The sequence below is a fragment of the Aplidium turbinatum genome, chromosome 2 (assembly GCF_918807975.1).
Source record: "Aplidium turbinatum chromosome 2, kaAplTurb1.1, whole genome shotgun sequence".
NCBI lineage: Eukaryota > Metazoa > Chordata > Ascidiacea > Aplousobranchia > Polyclinidae > Aplidium > Aplidium turbinatum.
Window position 1 is genome coordinate 21,756,990 of NC_137473.1, and position 27,079 is coordinate 21,784,068.

At 39.1% G+C, this 27,079-nt stretch overlaps 1 protein-coding gene across 1 annotated transcript in view; it reads left to right on the forward strand.

The window, feature by feature from the left end:
* LOC145788423 (thrombospondin type-1 domain-containing protein 7A-like) overlaps positions 1-18,446 on the forward strand; it is a 57,660-nt gene extending 39,214 nt beyond the window's left edge. Inside the window, exons 19-23 of the mRNA XM_082600191.1 lie at positions 533-602; positions 2,649-2,768; positions 2,905-3,055; positions 3,280-3,457; positions 18,370-18,446. Coding sequence (XP_082456317.1) covers positions 533-602; positions 2,649-2,768; positions 2,905-3,055; positions 3,280-3,457; positions 18,370-18,377 — 527 coding nt within the window. The 3' untranslated portion in view covers positions 18,378-18,446. The remainder of the gene's footprint in view (positions 1-532; positions 603-2,648; positions 2,769-2,904; positions 3,056-3,279; positions 3,458-18,369) is intronic.
* The last annotated feature ends 8,633 nt before the right edge of the window (positions 18,447-27,079 follow it).

Below are 27,079 nucleotides of genomic sequence, written 5' to 3' on the forward strand. Positions count from 1 at the left end.
CAACAAAGTACAGAATCGAAATCTGGTCCACCCCTGCTTTTTTGTCTTAAAGTCGCCGCCAGTGTTCCCTCTAAGAAAATTTGCATGAGCATTTTAATGCTGAGTTAAAATGAATGAAATATTCGCTCAGTTTAGAAAATGTAATTACTGTAAATAGTAAAACCAGTCTTCAGAGTCGAAACTGGAAAATAGACTATCTTTTGCAAGCTAAGTAACTAATAAAGTTAGTTGCATCCACGAGTGTGGATTGTTTGTGAAGCAAAGACAAAGGATTGTGATGTAACAAAAGGGTACTGTATGCTCATGTGCATCAGCACACGGTATAAATGCGATAAGCGCATAAGCGTTCTGTCCAAAAATAATGTTGAAGATCATTTTACTTTTAAATTTGGAAATTGCAAGTGCGCAAGAATGAAATTTTACTGCGCAAATAGTCTGGTGGTACTGCGCATTTGCTCAGTTGCGCACCTTAGAGGGAACACTGGTCGCCGCTGCTGTTTGCTTCACGATAATGTTGCTGTTGTCATTGCAGATGCATCATGCAGCGCCTATTTGAAGGAGACAGAGACCTGCCTTCTAAACGTCAACTGCTTCACTTACTCGTGAGTAGTTGCGTTTACGTTGAAAGAATATTTTGAACGCGATTCAGAATTACCTGGGTGGCCTGACAAAGTTATTTCATTGATTATATCTATATAACGATGACTGTGATTTCTAAAATGCGTAAAATTGTTAATAAGTTGTAATTTTTAAGATAGCGGCAACATTCGTATTGAAATTGAGGCTTGTCATGTGCACTCTTATATCTTAACAAACGGAAACAAAATAAACTTGAAAGCAGCAGTACTCAACCCGGGTTCGATCGAGCACTTGGAGTTGGACGGCGCCAATTTAAGATTTCAACAAAAATACCTTGAATTAGTAAAATTCAACAAAAGTTTGGCCAAACTAAAACACTAAAGTGTTGAACATACCTTGCTATGACGAAATGAATCAACTCATTTTTCAGTACCTTTAAATTATTTTATAAGTGACTTGAAGCTGGCAAGATGCTTTGATATTCTTAGACTCGTGGATATGTTTGCTCTTAGAATAGTAACACGCATTTTAATCGTTTTTGAGACGCAACAATGAACAATACCGCTGTATTCTGGTCTGAATTATTTGCCACTACACAAGTGCAAAGCACTGCGCAATGATTGAATGATGTTGTGCTAGAGGTTAATTTACATTACGTCTTATTTTGGAGACAACTCTTGCTTTTTAGGAGAAGACTTTCTGTATCATCATTGTTGTAACTAGTGTTCCCCTCCTTATCATTTCTATAGAGGAGTTTTGTTTGTTTTGTTGAAACTCGCTTACTTGTTAAGTTGTACTTTGCTCAATGATGCGTCGTTATCTGGCAAGGCCAGCAGCAGGGATTCTGTTTGAATCTTTGAATTCTGTATCTTATAATTTTACAGAATTAACTGATGAAATATCATTAAGACTAGTTCCGTTCAAGCATTATGTTGATACTGTGAAGAAAACAACTGCAATTGCAAAAGGATATTATTTTATTGCTGGTATTATGATCCTGATATTTTATTGCAAGCAATGTGTACAGTAGAGTTAGAACTGCTAAAAATTCAAACAATTTTAAGCCTCTCGCATTGATACCCATGGTTTTGACTACGAGAAATTCGAAAATGACAACCATTTTGCTTTCAGATGATAGGATACCCTGTCTCAAGAGCCCTAAATATTTCATTTTGCCAAAAGCACCCAGTTTTGATCTGTTAAACCATGATCCTGGCAGTTAAACTCTTATTTCAACGGAAAACACTTTCAACATGCCTTTCTGATGGCTTACCAGTGCAAAATCAATTTCTGCATGTTTGGCATGGTTGTGGGAAGTGTGGAGGGAATTAAAGGGCAGCGCTTAGCGCAACTAGTGGCGAAAAAGCCTTTTGCTTATTCCAGGCAACCTACTCTTTGAAAATTTCTCAATGGGTCAAGTCAATCAGAAAGAGACCTTGAATTTATTTCTTACGATGGCATCATCTTATTTGAACTTGCACTGAAATAAATTGTTAGAGGGCGAGAAATTAGATTATATTAGTCTGCAAGACAATGCAGTAAAATTAGTACATTACGTTGTTGCTACTTTCTATCTGTGTCAAATTGCAAGAGTGAATATATTGAATCGGATAGCTTTTGGATCTTTCATCACTTTAGGACCAGCTCAGTGGCCGAGTAGTTTCGCCTCTGGTACTGGTTGATCTGAGATCGATTTCAGGTCTGGTCAAACCAAAGACTTTAAAAACGGTACTGATTGTGTTCTTTCTTGCATAACGCAGTGAGAATAAGTCGGGTAATAATGTGATGACATCGTGAACCTGATATGAAATTAAAAATGAGCTTTGTCGCTAAAAGACTTTAGCTGTTATAGAGCGACAATAAATTAAACCATAACGTAGTAATCATTACTTTAGGCGAGTCTACTACTGTAGTGCAATCGACTACAACCTGTCACTTTGACTTATTTTGTCTGTCTTTGAACTTATTCTTTTTTTGTTAATGTAAGTCTGGTAGAAAGATATGATGAGTAGAAAGACCATACGAGGATGAGAAATACAACAGCTACACTAACAGTGCTTGTTTCTCAGATGGGGATGGACTGAGTGGAGCTCTTGTACGCTACCAGGTGGGGCGGAGTGCGGCTTGGGGGTCCAGAAGCGGAAGGGGAACTGTATAAAGAGCAATGGAGTTCCTGTTTCAATAGCCAGGTCAGAATATAGAAAAATTTAAAAAAAAGAAATTAACATCCCATGTACTTTCAATGCGTTATGCTGTCTTACCAGTTGTAGGAAAACTACATTTCCGCATGTTTGGTTTGCTGGTATTATGATGCCATGTGTGTAGGTGTGCCGCTCACAATGCCACATTGTCTACGTTACAATCCCACCAATGTAGAGTGGATTGTCCATTGGATTGCAAACTCTCTGATTGGTCAGTTTGGTCGTCTTGCTCTGCGAGCTGCGGCTTGTCGCGAATCCGTACGAGGATGAGAAAAGTAAGAGCGTTCGTTTAGTCTTTTACTGTAATGACGTAGAAAGCGCGTTGTGTCGCTTGCGCGGAGCACTGTCAGCATCATCAGAGTAGTAGTTCTTAGAAATCCAAACAGGGTCGTTGTTAGCAATGTGCATAGTATTTCATTATGCAAACAGACTGTGTCAACTTGGTCGAACTGAACACATCTGATTCATTCCAAATTGATGTCTTCTGATGTCTCTGCAGGTGATACGCAACGCAGTGGAGTTGGGACGCCCCTGTTCGCATGAGTTGACCCAACACCTGCCTTGCTGTGCTAAGCCCTGTTATAGTTGGAAGTTTGTGGGTTGGGGAGAGTGCCAATTGCCCGGTTACAATTGTGGAGAGGGAGCCCAGCAGATGGAGGTGGCATGTGTGGAGCAAGGTGAGATTTGACTTATTGTACTATAGGCAATCGGATACAGTATCATGTAAGGTGCAGTTGCCTCATCCTGCTCACGTTCTAAGTGAGTCCTTAATCATCCCAGGCCGAGGTAAACGTGGCTTCATCGTCTAAAGGCGGAAAAGCACGTAGTTATGACAACCGACTTTGTAGTTGTTCACCGGTTTCAGTCCCTCTCCACTCTCCAGCCTTCGTTAACTTGGCAGCACACTGCACCACTTACACTGTAACGTCACAACAGACGGTACAAGAGTGAATGAGACGCTGTGCAAGCTGGAGCAGCGACGACAAGAGAGAGGAAGCGGGAGCTTTTATGAATGGTTCCCTTTGGGAAGCCTCTCTCGTCCTTGCATCGTACCCTGCCCCGGGGAGCGTCGCCTCACAGAGTGGTCTGTGTGGGGAGAATGCCACGGGGGGTGTAATAGTTCTACAATCTATGGAACAAAGAGTAGATCTCGGATTGCTTACAATGGCAAAGTGAGTGTGCGTGTGTCGTCATTGCAACATAGGTCGCTCCAGCATGTGCGATCATTGTGAGCACACAGTAGCGGATCCTTGATCACGTGTAATGGCACTTCGTCATGTGTCCCCCTCACCCTAAAAAAATTAGAAAGAACTTTGCAAAACTTGTATCGTTTTGATTTGGAAAAAAATTCTCTCAATGTATCGTATAATAGACATTACATTAGCCCAGTGGTTCTTATTTTTTAGCCTTGCAATGCACTCAAAAAAACGTGTGGTCTTGTAACGCACCAACAAAGAATTTTGTGAGTTTTATGATTAACAAGCGTTACTTATAGAAACAACAGAAACAACAGTTTTGAGGTACAATTCTAATCAACATTTCGTTTCAATCACAGCTACGACAGAAAATTCCACTTTGTATAAATCAGACAAAGATAAAAGTATACTGAAAAGGCCTACTATTTGTTTCGTTGATGATGAATATTCCTGTAACTTTCCAGCAACTAAGGCGCAGTTGCAATCATTCCCGTTTATATTACGGCAAAAAATTATCAAAAGGTGCGATCGATAACTGAGCAGTGAGCACATCTTGTACCTTACTTGGAATTGAACCAAGAAAAGCACTACATCTAGCGATACAAACTTTGCTTTTGAACACGACTTTAATTTCAAGCCGAAACTTTTAAATCCAACAGTCCAGAAATCTTGCCTTGGTTTGATAAATATATTGTATAGTGTGTGTCATAAAAGAAACATTATTATCTGAGCCAAAGAATACGCATAAAGCTGCCACAACTGGGAAAAACTTTCAAAATGTATTTTTGATCTTGCTTTGTCCGACTTGAAGTCTTTCATTATCCAATCTCATAAAACTAGCTTCGGTGGACCATGGCGCTGCTTTCATTTTTTCTAGATCCGCTACTAGAAGCACGTCGTCATTAAAACAGTCAACTAGCCATCATTCATTAGGCCCATAGCCGTACGAGACCAAACCATTTTGGGGGGGCAAAACGTAAATTTGCCCAAATCTGCACGCTTTTATAGAAATTGCCCAAATGTAATGTATGCGGTGCATGATAACAGTAAAAAACTAACATAACAAGATCCCCAGCAGTGGCGTAGCCAGGAATTTTGAAATGGGGGAGAGTTTTTTGACGCTTATGGCGACACCCAGCGGCGGGGGGTTAGGAGGGCCTCCCCAGAAAATTTTGAAAACTTACTTTGAATTTGGTGCATTCTGAGAGTATTTTCAACAAAAATGTGGGTATGACTATTCCTGTAAAATGGTGCTGTCCGGTGGCATAGCAAAAGAATAAGATCATGTTTTCTTTGGCATTTTTCGCAAATAAAGCTACAAGTCTCTATGTTTTCTTGTTGCTAATTCCTAGCTGAGATATTTGAATGTTTGGTAATGGCTAAACTCGCTCTTTTCATGTTTTATTTAAAATTAGGCAAACTTTGTTTTAGAGGCATAGACTGAAAGCATCATTCTCAATTTCGTGACGTCACACGTGTGCCAAAGGGGGGTTGCAACCCCCAAAAGCACCCCTTTGGCTACGCCACTGATCACCTGCTAGCTAGAATTTCTTACCAAGTAATCAAGATAGAACAACTGAATTTATCTTTGAAGATACCTTGCTTGTGCATTGCGATGCTTCTGCACTTTGGCATGGTAGGTAGGTAGGAGTAACAAATATTGTTTTACACACCACAAATAAAAAACAACCCCACTTAAATATTCAGTTGTGATGTCATAAAAGACTCAGAAAAACAAACATTGCAAGAAACCGGCTCAGGGTGACCATGCGGATTCAGAAAAAGTACATAACAATAGAGAAATTATAATTAAATGTAATAAAACACAGACATACTACTTCTGTTCAAATAAACTTTGTTCAATCAAATAAAGTAGTTTTGATGATACAAATTTTAGTGCAAAAAATAAAAAGGTCTGGCAGCACTACTTCTAAAAATATAGTTAGTTAGGCTAGGTAATTTGATGACAAAAATAACTAATATATTCTAAGTTTGCATACAGACAGACGGTGACATAGGATTCAAAGAACCCAATTAGCCTAACAGTTTGTATTTACATTGATTCAATGTCTGAATATTGAATAATGTTCAATCGTCGGATTTGCAGAAGGCGTCTTGGATTTTCAAAAAATCGCCGAATAGGGAACTCGCCGAAAAAGGCTCTCGCCGAATAGTAGCAGAACCTTTTATAAAAATAACCAAACAAAGCTAAGCAACACCTTAACATTACTTTTAACAGGTATAACATTTTTTGTTAAATGTTGTGGTGTTGCTTAACTATGTCTGTTTATGGTTGAAAAAGTACTGTAACCTCTCCACCCGAATTGTTTTTATAAAAGTATCGGTATTCACCAAATTTATATAAATTCATATTTTGTAGTTGCCAAAATCGAGGTGATGCATTTATGGACATCATGAAAAAAATTAAAGACTTTGTAAATTTTGATGCCGACGCAACTGCATCATGCCAATTTGGGCAGTTTTATAAATAGACTATGATCAGATAATTTCATATTTTTTGTTGCCCAAGTCCATACGCGCCGACTTCCGGGGGGGTCTGGGGGCGGCGCCCCCCGTAAATTTATGGTTAAGGGGCAACAAAAATGGCTACTACAAGTGGTGTTTCAAAGAAAAAATACTTCGCAAGAGATTTAGATCATTTAAACGGACTTAAAGAATGTCGAAAGCGAAAAACAGCCTACGCTGCTCTTGTCTCGATTTCGAAACACAGTTCCGTACTAATGTGAAATGACGAGTGACCGCTACTACCACAGCCAACCCGCAGCATCAGGCTAAAACAAATCGTTTGTATCTACACTCGTGAAACATCAGGAGAAAGATCTTGCCCCCAACACAGCAGCTGATCGCATGGCTTTCTCTGGAACGTGAACTACTACTGAGATGCGCACGGCGCATCTTCCCGCGCGTGAGGAGCAACTTCAAAGTCAAAACGCGTGGTAGTGAAAAAGCGAATGCGAGGTTGAACGTTTTTTCTCATTTCACGAGTTATCCAAACGTCCGTTAGATTTTTTGTGACTTCAAACATGAAATCGATTTTAGCAAACTTTATCGAGTTGAAACTACGACACAACGAACAATTACGTAAATACAGCTTGAAAATCATACGGTATGGAAATTTCAAAGTAGAGCGTAGAGTAACTTACGCTGCTGGAATAGTCACGTAACTATTCACGGCAAAACTCTTTCAGTGCCACGCTTTTTTTGATGAAATTTTCAGGATTTAGTTTGAGCAAAGGCTTTGATTTTGAACCGCTGTATTTTGAGAACCGTAACTGCTAGAAAAAAAATCAAAACATGAAAGTTGTTGAATTTTCAACAGTCTTACAATATGTTTACAAATTTTGTGTATTTTCTTTTTAAAATGCCTTAAATGACTAAAATTTCTGACAAACTACAAAAATTCTGTGTTTTTTTGACTTTTTTTCGCTTCCGTTTAGATATCTGAAAAAAATTTTCAAACTGCGAAAAACTTCACCGGTAGATGTCAGGCAAGTACTACGCTTGCCGCACAAAGGTTGTCACGGAGATGTTGACGCGTTTTGCGATGAAAGAACTGGATATACCTCACTTTGCACAAAAAAATGACAGTTTTTTGTAAATAATTGATGATTGCAGAAAAAATTTAAATACAAACCTAGTAATTTCTTTCCACTTTTAGACAATACAAGTCTTCCTCTTTCTAAAACAGTTAGATTCATGCAGTTTGGAAAACAATAAGACCAGATTTATCTATTTATCAAATGACATCAAAATTTTTGTTTTTACTACGTGATTTCACGTAGTAAGCACTGGCAGTGGTAAACCAACTAAATTAGACGCGCTATTTTCAACGAGGTCTTCCCGCTGTGAGATCAATTATGATTCAACAGAACACATTGTTTTGTTCGCAATTGTGAGAATTAAATCAAAAACCGATAAAAAAAAAACGGTGTTTAATGGTCTTGGTCGCAGATATTGCCTGCATTAACGACGTCTCTTACCGCTAATATCACCTAGCCTAGCCAACCTGACATCATTTTATGCGGCCGCTAAGGTGTGACATCGACTTCAACGATCATGGAATGTTACGTAATAAAAACGATTATATCCTACACGCAAAAATAAAAAAATTGATCTCTTAAAACAGCTCCTTTTGCTGTTTTGTTTCGTGAGCTTTGCATATTGTTCAAAAGTGCATAAAGTTTAGAACTGACAAGGAATCATTAAATATGAAAATTAAGTTTGAATCTATTCAAAAAAACGTATTCAAAACTTTACTTCGGCCGACGCCATTTCACAATCCGTAATCTACGTCGGCAATTATTTTGCCGCAGCAAAAATGCGTTCATTTTGAAAACTGCCGAGCTGGGGACAACAGCTTGTCCTGTGTATAAGTTCAGAATGGCCCGTTTCGGTGAGTCCGATTCGGTGAGTCCGATCCCTTAATGGGGGATTTTTTCAATTTTTTTTTTAAATTATTGGGTACCGTAGCCTAATTATCATTGCCGTTTTAGGGTTAGGGGTTAGAAGTTAGGAACTCACCGAATCGGAGTCACCGAATAGTAGCAGACCCGTACAAGTTGCACCTGTCTTTTTGAGGTGAAAATCACCTGCGAAAATCTCGACCTACACGGTATTCGATAAAAGACTATAAAGACTTTCGATAAAAAAACAGAAGAGAAAACACTTCGCCGTTGTTAACGCTTTGTAGGTAAGTAATTAGCAAAACGAGCGAAACAAGATTAATAAAACTGATAGCGGATTTCCACTCTGCTTGAGATCATGATTTTTTGCGTTTTATTTCGATAACTTCACTGTCTTGATCGTTGTTATTCACTCGCACGAAAAGGAAATGAATCGGCTTGTTTTCCAACTGTTCCAATTATGAGCTAATAATATCAAAATTTTTACGACTAGGCGTACTGCATGCGTAAAACTAATCGTTTCCAGCAGCGGTTGTAATAAATTCGGTTTGCAACCTAGGTGTCAATATAAACAAGACACTAAGCTTAATCAAAGACTACTTTATTTGAGTAAAATAGCGTTATGGTTATGACGTCATCACCTTTTTCGCCCCCCAAGGTTTTTTGAAAAGTCGGCGCCTATGCCCAAGTCTAAACGATACAGTTGTATAAATGGGAAAAATTAATGAATTTGTTCATTTTGGGGAAACTGCCTCACGCTAATTTGGGCAGTTGCATAAATAGACTAATCAGTTTCATCAGATAATTTCATGTTTTCAGCAGCCCAAATCAACACGATGCATTTGTGAAAATTAATAAAATTAGCTATATAGCAAATTTTGTGTTTTGATTTGGGTAGTTTCACAAAAGTATTAGAGACATATTTTGGTGGCTGCCCAAATTGGCATGATGCAGTTGGTTAAATGCATTTCGTACTACAGTTTGATCACCATGCAATACAATACATCAATACGGGTGTGCCAAATGAAAATTTTGCGGCACATTTCTTGTGCAAATAAGAGGCTGTACTTAGTTTGATAGGTAAAAGATATTAATTTATAGTTTTTCTTAATTCTTGCAATTTTGTCGCTTTTCATATAGCAATTTTTGCCCTAATAATTGCAAGATTTTGCCCGAATTCGCAACGTTTTGAAACAACAGAGGGGGCGGCTGCCCCCCTGGCTCGTACGGCTATGATTAGGCCTACTTCGAAATAGTGCGTATTTTATTCAATTGATCTAACTTCATCACCCACTTCTACAGATACGATTTATTATCACCTTGTCTGCCATTTCGTTATTTTAGACATTTTACCAGTGTGCTGTTTTGTTTGCCACTTTTACAAGTATGACAACTTTTTTCGTTAATCCTAGTGTTACCAAATGTTTTTCATATTTCCAGTCCGATGATCACTAAAATTTATTCTAAAAGTAGCCCAATCGTGACAAGCTGAAAAAGTAACCCACAATTGGAAACATTTTGGCAAAATAAAGTAATTAAAACGAAGTTTTCAGTAATGGAATTTATTTTATGAGAGTCGGTTCGAAATAAAACCAAACCAACTAAATCAAAAAATTGCAATTGCTAAAATTTTCCCGCGACTCGGAAACAAAACTAGCTCAAGTCCGTAAGAAAACCGCGCAACTGCCAACTGTGGGTTAACCCTGTGGTGCTTTCCGCCATCCTAGTAACAGCACAACACTTTGCAATCTGCATCATACAATAAATTATGTTAAAACCTCACTCAGTGTGCAACTGCATTTAAAAATTAAAATCTGAATCCGTCGTTTGTTACAGAGAGAAATGTTCATGCCTGTATAGTAATTTGTGCACATGTAACGACTAACGATCTTGCGACCATTGAGATGACCATTTATTAGGTTTTAATGAACTAAAAACACGAAGTACATCTGCAAAACACAAGCCATAAATACAAAACGAACAAAGTAAGTCAGTCTCACACAATTAGAACTTAAAGCAATAGAAAGTCCCTTTAACTGAATCTTGTAACAAAAGCTCTTTTGAAAACGGGTTTGCTGAGACTGAGGGAGCCGAGAGGCGCGAACAGAGAAAACAATCAACGTAAAGCGCGCCGAGCAGAGAAACCATAATGTAAAAACATAAGTAGAATAAATGTAAAGTTGCAACATTCAGCAGCATTGCCACTGTACTACTGTATTTTACACCTCCTATCAGGTCACCACATCACACCATGTCACAATTTCTTTCTATCTCTTACCAGGAAAGAGACTTGGAAAGGTTCAATGACGTAGTTTAATGGGATATTACCGAAAGGCAGTCAATTAAATGTCGAATCTTTCTACTGGTGAAATGATAATAAAAATTCTTGGAGGACTTTAACGAACGGCTTCTTAAATAACTCTAATTTCGAACACAATTTATATCAGCACCAATTCTCATCCACTTGTATTCAATTACTTCAAATCTCAATCAACAATAATTTCTGCACCTTTTACCAATCCACAACTCATAACACAACTCTCATAATCAACTCATAATCAACTCTCATAATCAACTCATAATAATAATTCATCAATTTACACCACTATTTATAGAAGATTGTTCGGTCTAGTAACTTTGAGAAGGTTACGTAATATTACATCATATAGACTCATTGTCCTGTCACGTTGCACTAAATGTAAACAAGCAAGTTTAAAGAAGCTTCTAGATCTGCACGTAGCAGTAGAATGATCTAGAAAGCACGTTACATAATAGAGATCTCGCAATCAAAGGTTACTAGAGGACAATAACCGATGATAACTTATAGCATAAGAATTTCACAATCAAAACAGCACGCTCGATCAAGATACAAAGCAGCCCGTCGCGAGACCTCGCACATTGATTGTGACATACGCCCCCCCCCCCTCAGAATATTGTTGCAAACATTATAACAACACAATCAATACAAAACACGCTACAAAACAGGTAATTACTCAATAAAACAGTTTTCATTAGTCCATCGCTGCATGATCTACCAACGACAGTGTTTCTCAAAACAATAATTATCATGTTTACTGTGAAAGTTTCCACCGTCCTCAATGTCTTCAGTGCACCGGCGAGCAAGATGACCCATCTTACATCGGAAACACTTCCTCTCCGGACAGCCTTTGGCCAACCTTCTCTATGGCAGTTGTAGCAAGCCTTTTCATCAAAAGGGCAGCTCCTGGCTATGTGTCCAATCTCTCCACATCAGTAGCAGTGGTTGTCACGGCAACGTCTGTTTTCCGAATGTTCGCCGTCAGCAACGCACTCCCTGGCGAAGTGTCCGCGTCTACCGCATCTATAGCAAACTCCAAATGATCGTCGCTTGCCTCCTCTCCTCGGTTCTTCGCGCTCGTAGTATCCGTGATCGTGAGATCGTCACTGATTATCTGCAGAACAATCTCGAGCAAAGTGACCATTCTTGCCACAAGAATAACAAGTAACTTCAGAATCTCTCTTAGTAACATTTCCGATTATAAGATCAACTAAAAGGTTTTGTAAACATAACGCTTTCACAGTCCCCTTACAATACGGAGTTTCGATATACATCTTCGCTAACGATCCTTGGATTGAAGTGTTATTTATCGACATCACAAGGCCAGTTTTTCCCGTTAAGTGACTGTCTTTTACTAAATCTCTCCTCACCATTACACCCGTAGAACCAGAATCACGTAAAACTTTCACCTTTTTGTTTCCAACTGTTTCATTCACTACTGGCACGTAATCTTCAGGTGTTATTTTTTCGCAAGCATCTTTTGTTGTCTTTTTTCCGGTTTTCTTCTCCAACTGATCATCTTCATCCGGTCTCTCCTCCTCAAGCGCTGGTTCATGAATCATTATCGCACAACCACCTCGATAAACGTCTGTGTTTCTTCCATTCTTTCCAGACTGATTGGATAGGGAAAACGACTTGTCCTTGCATTCCTTTGCTTCGTGTCCTTGCCTACTGCAATGATTGCACCACTTTCTCGATTCCTGATGATTTTTGTGAGTTTTACTCTGGCAGTTAACAGCCTTATGACCTAAGCCATTACAATTAAAACAAAGTACTTCTCTTGGAACCGCACCTCCTTTAAAATTATTTGTTTGCTCCTCGTCATTATTGAATGACAGCATCTCTTCGGTCGACAACTCTCATCATGGGCAACTAAATACTGTTCCGCCACACTGGCTATGTCTTCTAGAGTCTTTGGACTTCTCTCCATTAAATAAACTGAAAGATCTTTTGAACATAAATCTGTGAATTGTTCCTTAACTATAAGGTTTGCCAATCCGTCCAATGATTGTTCGGCCCCCGAAAGTTCAAACCATATTAACAAAAGGTTTCTTAAACGTTCAATAAATTGACTGGGCTTTCATGAAGTTCAGGCTTTGCCTCACGGAATCTTTGACGGTATCCATGCTCGGTAAAATTGTATCGCTTTAACAAAGCTAACTTCAATCTGTCGTAGTACATCGCATCTTCTTGTGAAAGTCTTGATTATACATCAAGGGCTTGCCCCGACAACAACATGCTTAATTGAGTAGCCCACGCTGTCTTCTCCAATTTGGCTATTGTAGCATATCGTTCAAATCTTAACAAATAACTATCTAAATCATCTTTTTCCTCAACAAATGATGGCAAATTTGGACGTCTAACTTGCGCCACAATAACATCTCGAACATTATCGTTTAGTAGAATTAGATTGCTCACCAATGTCCAGTTTTTATCTTTCTAAATCAAGCCTTAACTTTTCCAATTCATATTGCGCTCTTCTTTCTTCAGCTTCTGCTTCCGCTGCGCCCGTTTCTCTTCAGCTTCGCGCTGTGCCCGTTTCTCTTCAGCTTCTGCTTCGCGTTGTGCCCGCTTCTCTTCAACTTCAAGTTGTGCTCGTTTCTCTTCAGCTTCAAGTTGTGTTCGTTTCTCCTCAGCTTCTGCTTTGCGTTGTGCTCGTTTCTCTTCGGCTTCACGTTCTGCTCTCTTCTCTTCAGCTTCAAGTTCTGCTTTCCTTATTTCACGAGCAGCTCTTCTTTCTTCTCTTTTGTCAGCTTCTTGCTGAGCTTTTTGGTCCATTATTTTGTGATACTCTTCCATCACAAACTGAGACTTTTCATTGCCACTCAGCCCCATTCGTTCAGCCATGCTCTGTAAGTTTTCGATCATCTCATTTTTGACAGTATCCACCATTTTGACAGCTTGTTGTTGATTTATTGTTCTTTCGGTTGTAATCGATCTTCGATTGTTCCCGGACGAGCTCCCAGAATGTCACAATTTCTTTCTATCTCTTACCAGGAAAGATACTTGGAAAGGTTCAATGACGTAGTTTAATGGGATATTACCGAAAGGCAGTCAATTAAATGTCGAATCTTTCTACTGGTAAAAATGATAATGAAAATTCTTGAAGGACTTTTAACCTTTTAACGAACGGCTTCTCAAATAACTCTAATTTCGAATTCAATTTATATCAGCACCAATTCTCATCCACTTGTATTCAATTACTTTAAATCTCAATCAACAATAATAGACGAGTCAATATAAGGTTGAACCCAAAAAAATTGATACAAAAGGTTTTTTAACGGATTCTGTTACCTATGGGCCTACTAAATAACATACTAAAAGTCTACCAAAATCGGACCTCCAGAAAGGGTCATTTTTAAGATGGCGTCCAAGATGGCCGTCGGGATGTTATATTGCCTATATCTCAATTGCTATTCAAGCTAGAAAGGCGGTTTAGGTGTCTATCCCTAGGTTTTCGGGGTCAATGAATCGAATTAAATAGGTTAGATTATGATAGGCTGATTATCTACTGAGATACGTATGATTTGTACCGAATATAATATACGACCTGGGGGAGCCCGGGGACATTTCGGACGCAGCGATAGGCCAACATCAGACAGAGCAGAGCACGATATTAGCAAATTCACTTGAGGCTTGAGATAAACCGCAAACAAAGTCATCTTGACTTCCATTATGTAACACGAGCTTGAGAAAAGTGGTTTTCCAACATTTCAGTTTCTATACTTTTGGCAGCTTGATAAGCCGAATAGTGGTAAAATTTTCAGAGACAACTCCTCACTTTTCATCTGAACAAATTCTATATGTATTGGTGCAAAACGGTTTCCAGTACACTTTAAAATAAAACATTTTTTCGAAAACAAAACACTCGAAAATCCGTCCGTAGTATCCCCAATCTCCCCTAATAAGATGGAATTATCATAACAGTATATTACATGCGGCATAACAGGTAGGCTACTATCAGTACAGGCATCTAAGAAAAACTGCAACCAACAGGAGGCTCATACTTGGCCTCCTACAGTAGATGAATACAGGGAATTAATCTGTTCTAAAGAATGGCGTACCATTAAAGTCTGGACACAGACACATTCAGAAAATCATCGGAATTACAACAGTAGGCTACAAAGGTAAATCGTAAACCAGGATGATCAGCCCGTTTGTTGTCTTATTGCCTACGGCTGTCTCTATTCATCATCTTCCGACTCGTCTAGAAGAAACTTGTTATGTGGATTGTCACATTCTTGCAGTTGGCATGGTCCACATGCAGCGGTACATGGTAGTCCGTATCCTCTACAGGAGCAGCGGAGTGTCTTACAGGCAACGGAGCAGTTGCAATGAATGACCTTCAAGAGACTGTCTGGAGCAGCCTTCATTTTTGACATAAGTGGGATGAGTCGATTCTTTTGCAGGTTCCACCCCCAATTCATGACATCCATACTCTCTGCTTTTCCCATCCAGACCATTATCTGGTAGTAAACTCGACGACAGTGAAATTGGGTAGCAGATTCAGTTGGTGGCAGACGCTCGGGCGTTACAAATGAAGCAGAGACAACTTTCTTGCTGAAGGTGTTGTATCGCATTGTCGCAAGGGAATCTGTGCTCTGGCCATCAAAGAAGACAGCCATTACTTGGCACCCAAGGTCATCGATTATCTCTGTGGTCTGTCCCAAGGGTCCTGGCTTTATCCTTTCTACTGAATGAGTATACGAATGCAGGTTGTCCTGTCATTTTTTGTAAGATTTTTTGTCCAACAGTCTCATATTCGTGCACGTTCACACTATCATCGGCTACAACACCAGTGACAACGTTCCTTAACGAAGCATCTTGCAAGAAAGGTGAACATACGACAAGTTTTGAACTGATCTTCAGGTCAGCAGCGTCCCTTTTCATCCTTGCCTTTGTTGAATCCTTGTGCTGTTCAGATGTCGTGAATGACAAGTTTGTAAACTCCTGCATAGCGATGTTGTACTCTGATGTTATGGACCTGGACATGGTCCAAAGGGCTCTCTGCTTTTCATCCATTCCACTTCCGTGCGTCATACCCCCAGTGGTTTTCAACGACCTCATCAATGTCGTCTCGATGACGAGATCTGAGCTGAGGCCTGACCAGAACTGGCTGCTGCGACGGATAACATTAAAACCCTTTTCAAACTTCCTGAATACGTCTGGTTAATGTGAAGCTGTTCCATCTGTTGGATATAGAATTATGCTGATTTCAAGTAGTTGTAATGCCCAGCTGCGGCAAATATCGGCATGCAGTCACTGACAGCACGTAGGTGCATCTGCCAATAACCTATTCGATCTGCCTTTATCAGTGACCTGGCAACTTTTACCATGCTTTGCTAATTCAGCCACAATTGACTTGTCTTGGATCTAGCACCCAGTTCTATCCTCCTTTTCTCCAGCTGTTCATTTTCTTACTGAGGGTCGCTGATATGTATACAGTTTCTAATGCCATCTCACCGTTTGATAGTGCAATATACATCCTTTCAGATTCTTGAATTCGGGACTAGCATCTTCCATCTCTGATACCATCATTCGGCTAAGATATTTGCCTACAAGAAGATGACCACGGAATGCTCTCTGAACTGCTTTGCCTGTTAGCATATGGGCTACAGAATTTTCACCGTAAACTACCCCTAGAATTTCCTGAAGTCCTGTGCCGTCCATCAGTGTTCCAATCGCTCCTAGCAAATTAATAAACGTGTGGAAACCACCAAGTAGAAGGACAATGGATTTAAGGTGGCTTTCCGGTGGTGAATCTAGGATTATCTCTGATGCCTTCCAATATTATGGTTGGTCGAATGTAGCTACCGGTGCAAGGTTGTGCTTGGACGAAAGACCACAAAGGAAGTCCAATGCAGCCCTGAGTGACTTTGCCTGAATAAATCTTTTTGACTTTAACAACGATAACTTCGCTTGCATTGTGATGCGACTATGCACCCATTCATGTGATTATGATGTCACAAACACAAGAACAATAAAAACTTGAATACCACCATCTAACCAATATGCAAAATTTTTAGAAATATGCCGTATATTTCCTTGAAAATAACCCCTTTCTGGGGGTCCGATTTTGGTAGACTTTTAGTATGTTATTTAGTATGCCCATTGGTAACAGAATCCGTTGAAAAACCTTTTGTATCAATTTTTTGGGGTTAGGTGCCTTTTTTCCGTATATTGACTCGTCTATAATTTCTGCACCTTTTACCAATCCACAACTCATAACACAAGTCTCATAACCAACTCATAATAATAATAATTCATCAATTTATTCCACTATTTATAGAAGATTGTTCGGTCTAGTAACTTGGAGAAGGTTACGTAATGTTACATCATATAGACTCATTGTCCTGTCACGTTGCACTAAACGTAAACATGCAAGTTTAAAGAAGCTTCTAGATCTGCACGTAGCAGTAGAATGATCTAGAAAGCACGTTACATAATAGAGATCTCGCAATCAAAGGTTACTAGAGGACAATAACCGATGATAACCTATAGCATAAGAATTTCACAATCAAAACAGCACGCTCGATCAAGATACAAAGCAGCCCGTCGCGAGACCTCGCACAGTCGCACATTGATTGTGACACACCACAAGTTCGATAATAATAATTGCTCCTAGTCGGAAACATATTATTAAAACGTCCCATTGACTTTCTGTGTTGTAACTTATGTGCTTCACTGTAGTTTTTGTAAGTCTTATATTTCTTAGAATTATATTTTGCGTTGAACTATGTGTGACACTAAAATCTTAGTTGGTTTTGCCCTTCAAAATGCTTGTTGTCTGCCTCCCTTTTATTGTTACGTATGTTCTTGGAAATGTGTCGATATGCATGCAAACTACGGCATGATGTGGCGTCAAATTATTTCACAACTTTATGTTTTCACTTGCTGTTGAGTTACTTTTTATACAACACATGGCAGCGGCAGCTTCTTCACTGTTGCTCGTAGTTGCTGAAATTATTTACCTGTTTGTGATAAATAACGCAGGAAATGTGAAGGAATTTAAAACTCGTCAGAAAGCATTCTGTTTCACTGCACATCACGACTTGTATCTTGTTTTTTGTGATTGTGATTAATGATATCATGGACAATAATTTCCTTTCCGCTATCCTCACGATGCAACACAATAACATTTAAGACCGCGCATGTGCATTGATAACATCAACATACAACAAGTATACTGTACATATAATTCATAGTAAGAAGCGTTCTCACTTTAGTATGCAGTACAAGATTCCTGTGTTTAGGTTGTGAATGAAAACTTCTGCGGATATGACGTTGACGAAGCTCAATGCGATAACCCGACTTGCTTTTCTTACAAATGGAAGGTTGGCAGTTATGTTTCATGATGATATACAAACTTTAAGGAAACATTGGCCTGCTTGAGCGCTTCCCAACCTTTTGCGTCCATTGCAAGAACATACAGTACACTGCGTTTCCAGATGCAACACAATGGGAAGCAGGAAAGTGACATACTGTATAGTCATGAAGTCAGCTACTCCCTTCTGAATGGTTACATTTACCCCAAAAATTCGAATCTACCCCCCTTTAGCCAGCCTCTATGTTTGGGAAGCACTGTTTTTAACAATAGTGACGTCACCTGAATGTTGCCGAACTTTAATCGAGTCTTAACGTTTGTCCTACAGATGAGTGACTTCATTGAGGGAACCCGGAGTGTTTGGTGTGAGCGTGTAGATGATGGCATCATTGTGAAGTCGGGATGCAATGAAAGCAACAAGCCTACAGAGGTAGTTTCCTTTCACACTAATATGTATCTGCAATTGAACTGTAGTGGCTGAACCACTAAATCTTTTGGTTGAAATGTTGTTACCGTAATAGTCATACAAGGAGAAAAGAAAATAACTTTTTCATAAACAATGAGAGAGGATTTTTTTGTGGCTGGTTCTTCGTTTTCTTTTACAGATTTAGGTCGAGTTTTGTGACGTGCTCTGTCTTCAGACACTGTGATGTTAGACTTCCAATTATGTGACCAATCGTTCATTTACGCTCGAATGATATTTTTAGGAAATGCTAAAAAGTGAATGTCATCAGAATTGTGACGAGATAAAGCATGGCTATTGTTCGGGAGCTACCGGAGATTGTGATTGTATTCCTCCATTCCTTTCCAATTATAATAGCAATGGGGAACTTGAATGCACCGATCCCAATGTTGGCTACCCTGCAACGTATCCACTCATTATCAACTGGAAGAGTACTTGGCCTCCTCCAACTCAGGTAGTGTCGATTTTGCGAATTGAAATGAAGCTTGGTAGCTTTTCAGGCTTCTTCTGGTTATGTTTTTATAATTTTACGACAAACAATGGTTTATAGCAGGACTGTCCAAAGTCCTGCCCGCGATACGTTTTTGTATGGCCCACACCTGTTGCTGCACAATGTGTTATTTTCGGCCCGCAGACACACAGAAATCATACCAATTCAACTTACATTTAAAAAAATTAAGACAGCATTTTCTCACAGGTAAGAAAAAAGGATAAATAAATGTCTTGTTCATTGCATCATTTTGTTGTAGTTGCTATAGCAATTGCGTAGACCAACCCGTTATTAAACTTAGCAAAAAGAACATAATTTTAAGGCATCAAACAGAAATGTTTAGTATGCGTTGATGATAATTCATAATGGAAATGAGAACACAAAAGTGTTATTCTGTCTCCTTGGGGGTGTTTGTTTCAGTGCTTCATTTATTCGAAGGAAAGATTGTTGTAAAATTGCGTTTCCGTTTTCATTCTTGTGTTTCTATTACTTTGCTTGTGGGTGCTTGATTGCTGCTTGACTGCTTTGTTAAATGATTGAATCAGTTCTATCTCTGGCACTGTAGCCTAATGCACTGGCTCGTGAGCGTTGTATGCTGTCGATGTAGAAAGTGCTTCTCAACCTTTTTGCAGCGACCTAAATACTAAGCTTAAATTAAAAGCATAGATTTGGCGACTCAAATATTTTCGATTATTTTTGTCTGCTCAAAAGTTAGTTGTCATTGCTAGAATTATACACAAAAAGTGTAAATTAAAGTCATCAGTAACCAATTTTGATAATACAGGCCATAAATTAGTCCTTATGTTGAGGGTGCGGCCTGTCTGTTTATCGAGAGCGATATCTTCCTCTTCACCCATTCGCGGTCTGTTAGATTGGCAGAGTCAAAAACTCTAAAAGGTCATGCTTAACAAAGTCTTTCCAAAAAAGCTTTGGTCTACCATGACCCCGCTGTGCTGCAAAGTTGACTCATCTGACCTGACAGATTCAGCTAGTGCTGCGCTCAACGTGCCCAAACCATCTCATTCTGTCCAATTGGAGGACTTCACCAATGTTTCTGAAAATATTTATAACATATAGCTTATGTCCAATTTTTTTAGCTATGCAGCTATACCAAATAATTGTTCAATTCACAGTAATTTTTATAAATGCAACTGTCTTATCTTGAAATAGCAGCGTCCTCTTTTGTGTAACCCTAATCTAGGCTAAAATCTGACCAGAATTTCCACGTGGTCCGGGAGGGATTTGTAAAAAGTATACCCTACATTATTTAGTAATGTACAAAAAAACTGAAGGACTGAATGATTTGCTAGCCGTCAGACACAGTAAATAAGATTAGGCCAATTTAACGCTTTTGTCTGAATTTTAAGTCACACAACTCTGATTCTGACAGTCGATAACATTTTTGTTAACTTTATTGCATCATGGTCCTTCGCGCCTCGGATGTTTGTACAGAAACCACCTTTTAAACTGCTGCAGTCGGCAACCCGACCTAATGAAACGGCGACCCAAAATTGAGTCACGAAAAATGGGTTGAGAAAGCCTAAAAGAAATGTTTTTTTTATTACACTGTAGCAAATTGATATACTAAAAATTGAATGAGGGTGTTCACCAGGCATTTAGTTAAATAACAAGATACGTTCTTCTGGTGCTAACTATGTGCAAGTTAGAATCTGCTTTTATTTCCACGTCATCATCCGTTCAGTCGTTTACGACTCTCGGTCACTCTATACGTCATCTTTCTCCATATCTCTCGATCCCACGCAGCCTCCTTCAATTCATGCACTCCCATGCCACTGTCATTTACAATCGTGTCAAGCCATCTTGTTTTCGAGCGCCCCCTTCCTCTTCCTCCGCTCACCAAACCAAGCATGATGTCTTTTTCCATTGGTTTGCTTCTCATTATGTGGCCAAAATATGGAAGTTTCTGCCTGACGATTCTAGCTTCTAGGGATATGTCCGGTTTAATTTGTTCAAGAATTTTCTCATTTGTTATTTTGGCTGTCCAAGGAACACGCAGTAACCTTCTCCAACACCACAATTCAAATGCGTCAATCTTTCTTCTGTCTGTTTTGTTCATTGTCCATGTTTCGCATTCGTAAGTTGCAATTGAGAATATTATAGTTTTGATCAGCTTCTTTTTTGTTTCTAATTTTATATCCTTGCTCTTCCAAATGCTATTCATTCCAACAAATGCATTTCTTCCCAGCGCTATTCCACGTCAGTCACATCAATTTACATAATGTTAAATATCTTTATCACAAGGTAAATGGGTTGCTGCTTTAACTATGTGACTGAATACAGTATATTGTAGTTCATTTGAAAATTCTGCAAAACAAGAAAGATATGCGATGTTTCTGAATCAGTGTATCAATGCCTCAAATTTAAAACTTAACTTATTTTTCATTTGTCAATGCTTTTTTCAATCAAACTTTTAGTGCTGGCTTCAATCATCTATCACAAAGAAACTAATTCTCAAGGTAGCCTTTCATTCATGTCAATTTTTACAAGTGAGATGGTATTTTTATAACAAAACTATTGATTCTAAGAGCTTCTGTAGATTATGTTGTAGAGCTGACGTGGCACCTCTTTAAAAAAAAAAAACTAAAAGCCTACTGCAAGCATTTTGGCGTTCCAGCATCCTTGCTATCTTGCTTTTATCCAGCAAACATTCTTGTGGAATCTCTTCTTGTACTTCGTTGTAGTCACCACAATTACCCGAAAAGTAACCCAAAACTCGAAACATGCATTTGCATAGTCGCAGGCGTCCGGGTAAAAAGAGATTGAAAGCTCTCAACAGGCCATTTAACCTATTCTTTTCAATCACCACTTCTGTGCTTTCAAATCAGATTAAAAGTAGGCTACTGCTCGAAATTTCCGTTCACGCTGTTTTCTTTAGTGTGCAGTGAAACCTTTATCCTTTCGTTAGTTGCCATGATCATCGCATAGCTTCCCATTGGATTATGTCAGATATTTCGCCTGTAATAGATTTAAGATGGAGCTGTTCTTACTGGCCTCCGGAATACCAGCTCAGGGGTTTTCCGACCACAAATTGGCATGATCTTGATGCTGAAAGGACCGAGAAGATTATTGGTGGGTGCGTAGCCTGGAGAGTCGTCGCAACGTACAGTGATTTAAAATCTCACTTTATACATTTCTAGATTGTTATCAACTCTGAAGAAGTGACGAGAGGAATGGAATTCACCAGTTCACCTTCCGAGGAAACAACCCCTGCCGATAGTAGCTGGCCTGCACTTAACCCCCTCAATCCAGATGGAACTCTAAAAGTATTTATTAATTTTGCTGGTTGTTTTTTTATTCCTATTAATAATAACAATCACCTGTGTCCTTGATGACAACTAAAGAACCATGCTTGCATCTGGATATTAGCTTACTAAACATTTTCTTCACTATCATTTCACTAAATTGAGTCATTGGCAGGCTTGGGCGTTTGGAGCCATGGCAGGTTTGGTGGTGCTGCTCTGCTTCGTGGTCGTGATGTCTTATTTCATCATTGCTGCGTGCCGGCGAAGGGAAGGGAAGCCTCGTCGTCGCTCTGGTGGTAGTGGCAGCAATATGGGAATAGGGATAGTTGTCGCCAGCTCTGGAGGGTCATATGCGTATGGGCCCGGGGGTAACGGGCTTCCACCATATTACATGAGTAGTGCAAGTCCTCCTCGATACAAACTAGACCACACGCCTGCCCCACGTGCAAGTTCATCTGCAAGTTCTAGTTATTACGACGAAGAAGAAGAAAACCGTTGACATATGATGGAAACTTCTATCATCTGTCAAGACTAGATTATAGCCCGATAGAGGAGGTGAAGACTTCAGTTGCGGATTTTAAATTAATTGTGAATTCCAGTTGGTAGAAAGTGACGTTCAGTGTTATTGTGTAACGTCTGAACATTTTATTTTTTTCAAATTATTGCTTAATCATGTGTATTGTTGTCAATATTTTGTTGAACCTCTTCCGTCTCTGGAGACCGGATCTGTAGCGCACCCAGCATGGGGCTAGGGGGGTCAAGCCCCCCCCCCCAAACCCACCACCAAAAATGAATTTTTTGTATGTTCCCCATTTATACCTTTTGCTTACAGGTCAGATATGAATAGGACACAACAATACAACAGAGCTGAGCATTATAACAATATATTTTACATATTTACAAATAGTTTTAACAGTCGAACGTTTTCGGTTTAACTTAAGCCCTCATCAGAAACTGAAAATATTTATAAAAATGCAATAAATTTCAATTTCTTGAAGGTAAAATTACATTAGGAAAAGGCAACTACATAAATAACTACAAAAAAATGTGCACCACAGGGAACGTGATACATCAAGTAAATGATGAAGAGAATGGACGCGCCTCCAGCAAATAATTGTTTGTTTAAATTTGGGTTGTAGCGTTTGATTAACAGTGCTTCCTATCATAACAGTTAATTTTGGTGTCAAATTGGAATTTGCTTTTGCGTAAAATTTTAAATGAGTCAGCAGAGAATTTTGTACCAGTGCAAAAAGAACACTCCATGATATGGTCTTTGATGGCACTTTTCTTTAACACCCTAAAGTTCAGATGCTCTCGTACTCTCGTGGTCAAATGTCTGGTGGACATACCGATGTACCGTACGTCAATACCGAATCACACGGACCTGTAAAACTGTATACGACATTTGAGCAGAGAGACGAAGGCGTCTGAGACTTTAGTTGAAAATACGAACTAAATTTGAATGTTTTGTAAGTAGGAAAAACGCCCACATCAAAATATGTAGCCTACTGTTTACAAAATTTGTGTTTTGTTTCAAACTGTTTTCGTGTTAGTTGTTGTTTTCGCACTTATTTGTGTTGGCAAACGGAAAGCTAATTCTATTTTGTCATACATGACAAAAAAGTCGAGATCTATAGAAGATTGCGAGAATGGACGTAGGGATGAGGATGCTGATGGTGCTAGTAGCATGGGCAGGCGCGGATTTATGGAGGGAGTCCAAGCCCCCCCCCCCAGAAATTTGTGAGGAATTGTTGAAATTGTATGTTTCCGCATCAAATGGTTTGATATGCTTCTAAACAGTTGATCTTAGTCCCACGGCGGACTTAACTTATCCCGGGGAAGGGGGAAAATAATTTGTTGTTATTCTTATGGTTGAAATTATCCATCGATCAGACTCCGTTATTTTCTTTGATACAACTTCAAATACATTTTAATGGCAACATTTGTTGAAGATGACTGAGCTACCAACGTTGAACCAAATGACGTCAGTTGAAATAATCTGAAACCTTGAATGGCTGTTTTATAGTTTTTAGTCTTCATTATAATTTCAATTAATTACTATATAAGCCTGCAAACATACAAATACCCAATTGATCATGGACAGTACACTGTATACAGAGTTTTAAACCAGATTTCAAGTTTACTTTGCATACTTAACAATTTTTATTGAAGCAAAATTTATTTTTTAAACATTCACAATTGATGAAAATAGCTGTGTCGCAGTATCATTGTTCATATCTGGTCTATCTTTTTCTTTCTTTTTGATGGATTTTTAATTTTTTTGCCCCCTTCCCCCCCCCCCCATGGGGTTCACTAGGCCAACTTCTATTCTGATTGAGAGAACGCATCCTGTTGTATCGGCAACCGGTGGATTGTCAGTGCTTTTAAATACCGTATTAATCAAAGGGATGGATATTGGTCACTGTCACTATTGTCGCAAATCATTCGGCCTGCATTTCTGAATTAGCCCCCCCCCCCCTAAATTTTTTTTTGGGTGCGCTACTGGACCGGATGCAGTATTTTACTAGTTTTACTCCAACTTTGTTGTATCGTCACAATCGTATTTATGTCGTTCACTGTATGTTAGTTGTTTCAAGTTCAGTAAATCGAATAAAATTTTTGTCACGTCACATTTTGTATCTGGTTGGTTAAATCATAAACTTTCTATCAGTCTAATTTAGATCTCATTTGACATTGAAAATTTAACATGAACCTACGTCCTACAGCAGTGGTTCCCAACCTTTTTGTCTTGGTGACCCCCTTTAAAACTTTTCGTAGACACAGCGACCCCCAGTCCCCCACTTATATTCTTTCCTAAATGCAAGTATAGGCTACTATTAGCAAATAATAGGCTACCGGTACAACAAAAGGCAACACTAAAAATGTTTTTCTTGCATGTATTGACAAATCAATGTGATGGTTGACCTTGTAGGTCTGCAGCTAACCGTGAAATTCGAGATTGCGTGCTAGACAGAGCAAGTTTCATGTCGTCTTCCACATCTATTCTATTTCTTTCCTTCGTTTTCATATGCAGAAGAGCTGAAAAATCACTCTCACTTAGATACGTCGCAGCGAAGGGCAGTAATAGGCCTACTTGAAAAGCCAGCTTAAAAATCTGTGGGTATGAATCATACATTTCACACCAAAATTGAGAGAGTGACTTTGTATTGCTGGTTCGCAATTGCTAATTGCTCACTTAAATTATACAACCAGCATTCCAGTCCCAGTTGAAAATATCTATCATTATGATTTCAAAAACACAAAGCTATTGCACTGATGTAATGTTCATTGTTCAAGTTCTCTCTTCCTCCTACACTTCAAATAAATACTTAAACAGACCACAAACTACTAGCGCTAGGGCTAATCTCGTTGCTAAGATCTCATTGCGGTGTGTTTACATCACCCGAAACCGCTTTATTTCGGTTTCATTTCTGTAGAAACCACTGACATGAAATCCAGACCGCCACGAATCTCATTTCGGTCATCGCATGCAAACAGACTACGAGTCTGGCAGACTAACCGAAACGGAAAATTTTCATTTCGGGCGCAATGAAACGCTACTAGCGGACCGGTACTTCGGCCTACATTCACTTTTTTTGTTGCATGAGCAATAGCTTCGCGACCCCCAATAAAATGCTCTGCGACCCCCAGGTTGGGAACCACTGTCCTACAGACTTGTCTTTTTCCTGTAGTTGGATGGAACACGTCTGCCATAAAAAGATTGATGCAAAATATGTTTTTGTTCATTACTCTGCGTCCAGCGTTTAAATCTCAGTTTGTTGAAATTATGAAAAGAGGAAGCGAGCTAGTGACGATCTCGAAAGTGTAAGATGAACTATAAGCGAACGATAAGACGCAGTGAGACTGATAAAATTAACTGAGAAAAACAATATTATTGTCCCTGTAAAGCTTTGTTGAAATTTGGGTTTCTCGGAACATTTATCAGACCAAAGAAGGATGCGATAACGCTCAATCCGTCTTTTCGGCCTCTGATTGAATAGCTGTTCTTGAAATGTGCTGCTCAGTAGGCTATAGATTAGGGTGTTTCATTTTTTCACCATTTTTGAAATTCAAAATGCCTGGGGTCCCATCTGGTGGTATATGGGGAAAAAAGTTTACACCCCAATTTTTTTTTCAAATGACGTCATATTGAGGTGGTCCATGAGGTTTGAAATTTTTGGGCCTCAAAATCTCGAAATTTGGCCGTATCTCTGAAACCGCTCATCATAGATCGACAAAATTAGTATCAAAATGCGCAGAAGGGTCGGTTTCCTATACCTGATGTAGAGAATATTAAGGTCTATCTGCTTCAGAAAAAAAGTTATTTCAAAAAATCTGATTTTCGGTCTATTTTCTCCTGATGAACAGAGATCAGGTGGTTAAGATAAAAGTTTTTCTGTATTTTTCCACTCTTGGAAGCTGTTATTGCGTAATAATAGTTGGTGGTAAGGTTTCAGTACTATGCTTGTCTAGTCTTGTTTATCTGGGCAAAGCCCCATCTTGCATTGCTCCAGGACCCTTCTTGGCACGGTCCACAAAAGAAATGACATGGGAAAGATATATTTCGTTTATGTGGAACATGCATTAAAGGGTATGAATATCATGACTAACTTCATCATTAAAATAATTGACCAGTCGAGTATTGACTCCGGACTTTTTTCCTATGTTGAAAGCAGTCGTATCAGCCATGACTGAATATACTTGGGATAGGTGAACTCTGCAAGCCTCCTGGATGATGGTGCCAAAAATCAGTTTTGCAGTGACCGACACACTTTTGGGAAAAGATTTAACAGCAAGCACACTTTCGTGCTTCATGCCATTA